This window comes from Phaethon lepturus, unplaced genomic scaffold, assembly GCF_000687285.1.
Source record: "Phaethon lepturus isolate BGI_N335 unplaced genomic scaffold, ASM68728v1 scaffold11495, whole genome shotgun sequence".
NCBI classification, from domain to species: domain Eukaryota; kingdom Metazoa; phylum Chordata; class Aves; order Phaethontiformes; family Phaethontidae; genus Phaethon; species Phaethon lepturus.
Window position 1 is genome coordinate 1 of NW_010541226.1, and position 3,731 is coordinate 3,731.

General features: G+C 38.2%; 1 protein-coding gene across 1 annotated transcript in view; it reads left to right on the forward strand.

Annotated features, from left to right (window-relative positions):
• Positions 1-860: 860 nt before the first annotated feature.
• The window catches only part of METTL25 (methyltransferase like 25), a gene marked incomplete at its 3' end in the record, with an annotated part of 21,595 nt that continues 18,724 nt past the window's right edge, over positions 861-3,731 (forward strand). The window contains exon 1 of the mRNA XM_010287675.1: positions 861-882. Coding sequence (XP_010285977.1) covers positions 861-882 — 22 coding nt within the window. The remainder of the gene's footprint in view (positions 883-3,731) is intronic.

Here is a 3,731-nt window from a genome sequence, read left to right on the forward strand (position 1 = left end):
TTGCGGTAGCGCAGCGGCCGCCCGTTGTGCGTGGGCTGCTGGGGCCACCGGTGAGCTGCTCGGTGGCCGGCTCCCCTCTTCCGGCCGCCTCATGCTTTTCGGGTGACGTCGGCTTATTGTCTCGCTCATTATCCTCCTATCTCTGCTTAAAATTATTTTCTTTGCTTTAATAAAAGGAGAATTTCACACCACTCTGCTGAGCTGCGTATTTGTTCCCTGTACGTCTGTACGCGCCTTCCTGCAGCCATCCCGATGGTGGTGTGCCGTTACCCCGCTGAAGCCATTTCCGCTTTCTCGGGCCGGTGTTCGCTCCAGCAGCACTCGTCTTTTTCCCCGTTAACAGGATGTATTGGAACCGTCACGGTTCAGATGAAGTATAGCCGTGGTGGGAGGAATTGCACTTTAGGAGCCTGCTGGGAGTGACAGTTGTGATGATGGTCTCATTTTATAAATTTCATCCTCATCGTTTAGAAATGAAATGAAACTCCGAACTGTCAGACTCCACCTCTCTGACTGATTTCTAAAGAACAAGAGTAAAATGAACCAGAAAAACCTCCTCCGCGTGAGTAGAAAGATGTAATCGTTAAAAGTCCCCCAAATGCTGAAACTCTGGAAATGTGGAGGACAGCTGGAAAAGGCTTAAACACCGCTTTCCTATATATCTGTAATAATGAGTGTCTGGCAAAGGAAGATAGAAAGCAGTTTTATTTCTGACAAGACCTATTTAAGAAGCACTTCATATTTTTAGTAATTTTCACGTATATCAAGAGGAGGCCAGCTATGAAACTGTATTACTGAATTTACTGCAGTCCAAGTAGAAGGGAAGCATACCAGTAATACACTTCAGGCAGAGCACAGAAATGAAGATAAAGTATCTGAAAGGTATGGTATTTGGGGGGACTAAGCCCCAGCAAAGAGATCAGTTTCAAAACGTAAGGTAAAATCTCTGACAAAGCACTTAGCTGAGAAAAACCTGCGTTGTGCCAAAGTTTAGGGAGTGTAGATGGCTCTCGCGTAGCGTTAGCTCTGAAATGCTACATGAGATGACGCGTGAGACAGGAAGGCACACACGGACTGTAATGGAAGGGTCCACAGAAAGTGGCATGTGGAGCTGTGTACTTTTTGGCAGAGAAGAGAAGCTACGATAATGATTTGGATTTGGAAAGAGATTGAAGAACTGTGAGTTGTTGTGTCACTTGTAACATTTCTCTCTTGGGTGTAAAGACCTTCAAAATACTAGCTGTAAGACTCATTTTTAAAGGCTTGAGGTATCTGGGAAAAAAACCCACAGAATTTATTTGTGTATGAAAAAGACACAGCATTAGGATTTACTTTCAGAGTCAGATGGAAACAAGACAGTGGTCCAGTCAGCAAGCAAAAGTGTTGGGAAGCAGTGAGAAAAAACTTTAATGTTTTTGACAGGTAGTGTCAGAGTTGGAACTGATTCAGAGCAACAGGTTATAAAATTAAATGTAAATAGAGGCTGGAACAAAACTAGTTATTAGATGAAGTTATCAAAAAGAAAACACTAAAGGAAAATTACCCTGATTCTAACTGCTTCTATGAGGAAGCCCATGAAATGATTCAGACACTGAAGTGGCGGCCTGTAAAGTAGAAAGAGAATCAGAAAGGCAGAATATTGTTTTGTAGATTTTAAAATCAGAAAATCATTCCATGATCTATATTCAAAATCTGTGTCATAGAATTTGGTACAGAAATTACTGGAACAGAAGAATTCATGACTAAAATGAAGCACGTGTTTTAGAAGAGTACGAAGCCTTCATGCTGTGGCTAAAGCATAGCATTTCTTCTTAGGCTTCTGCAGAGATTAATTCTGGTCATTAAAAAAAGAGAATTGCTTTTTTCTAGCCTCATATTTTCAGTATACTATTTAACATTTGGAAGGTTTGAGACACTCAGGTTTTCTCCAGTATCATGACAAAATTGGAGGCACTATCGTGGAATATGCATGTGTTTTCTAATTCGGTGGTTCATGCCTGACTCGTTTGACTGCATGGTATCTGCCCATCCAGTCATATGATGAAAATACATCACAGTGGAATACGAGTTTCTCAGTGAAGATAGCTGCAAACCCCTACCTATATTTGAAAATGAATGCACTGTTAGCCTATATTACAATTAGGGTTGAGAAACTTACTATCCTGGCTCATTTGTGTGCATCAGTACAACTTAATAAAGATCAGAAACCCAACAGAAACAGAAATCACTCTTTATATTCCTATAAGATTTTAACTGTTTGTGTGGTTGTTCTTCAAAATTAGCAGGTATTTAAATGTTAGTTAGTTATATTTACCTTGAAGTCGGTGACAAAAGGCTCTCATAACATGGTATTATTCACTGAACTACGGTTTTTTGGAGTGTGGCTATGCGAATACATTGTTTTTCATGCTCAAATGATATTGTGGTCATGTACCCTGAATACCGTACTCAAAATATGTGTAAAATGACATATTGATTTCACATGCTAAAACATTTGCTTTCTAAGAGTTTGAGAAGTTGTACATTTATACATTCACAATCCCTAAACTATTATTAAAAGTTTTCTGGAATCCGTTCTAATAGGGATCCCAAATTAAATTATAGGGAAACACGAGTTACATTTGACAGCATTCACCTGCAAATGTGAAGTTGTCAGTTCCTACTCACACAGCTCTGCAAACTGAAAAGCAATGTTATTGCAGATTGGCACAAAAATGTTATTCTGTACAATATTTTATGTTACTATAGGGATTTTGACAAATACATATGCTGAATTGCAGTTTTAGAAGCTAGCAAGCAAGAAATTACAATTCGGTTGTGCAGTATTATATGCAAGATAATCATGTTACAGAACATTACATTACATGTTCTGTAAATCAGTTTCAAAGAATATGTTCAGATACTCATCAGATGATATTTCATAATGACCATATAAAGGGTGGAGCCCTTATTTTCAGTTGTACCCTGCAAAAAAATTTCAGATCCATTTTTAGATATAGAAAACTGTTTTATAATTTTATACATAAAAAAGCTGACATTTGCCATATTGCATCTTGTTTATCACGTCATTGCTGTAAATTGGACACAGGCACAGAAAAATCTGTGCCTAAGTATTTTCATATTTTACTGTAAGTTACTGTTTGTACTATAATTCCCATTTTTGGCATGTTTCTTTCCTCTGAAGATTTATTTGCAAATGTATGGACTGACTGGTTAAAAGACATAGTAGATTTCATCTTGTGAGCAACCAAAGTAGAAACATTTTGAGAAAACTAACATTTTCAATATTCATAAATAATATGTAGTCTGACAACTGCCATTCCATAGTTTGAAGTCATGCTTCAGATACCTTAATGTCATTGTTTTTTTTCTTGTAGTTCGCAAGCTGGGACAACAATTTAAATTCGGTAGGAGTGTTGGCACAGAAGATATGCCAGTGATCTTGTACAAGGCCCTACTAGTTCTGTTCATGTTCTTCCGCTAGATAACTGAGTTCAGGGAAGTTACAGAATGGGGGTATTACTGTGTTTAATTTCAGTTAAGTGAGATTTCTAAGGAGAGTTAATATATTTTATTATGTCCGGTGCTGAAAAAATGAAAGCAGGCAAGCTGTGGGTTTTTACGAGTTCTGACAAAGCGGCAGCAAACTCCAAATTTCAATAATCAGACTTCATCCTAGGAAAGTGAGTAAGTTTCAAGATGAGTTTTATTTGTGCAATGTAGTGGGATCA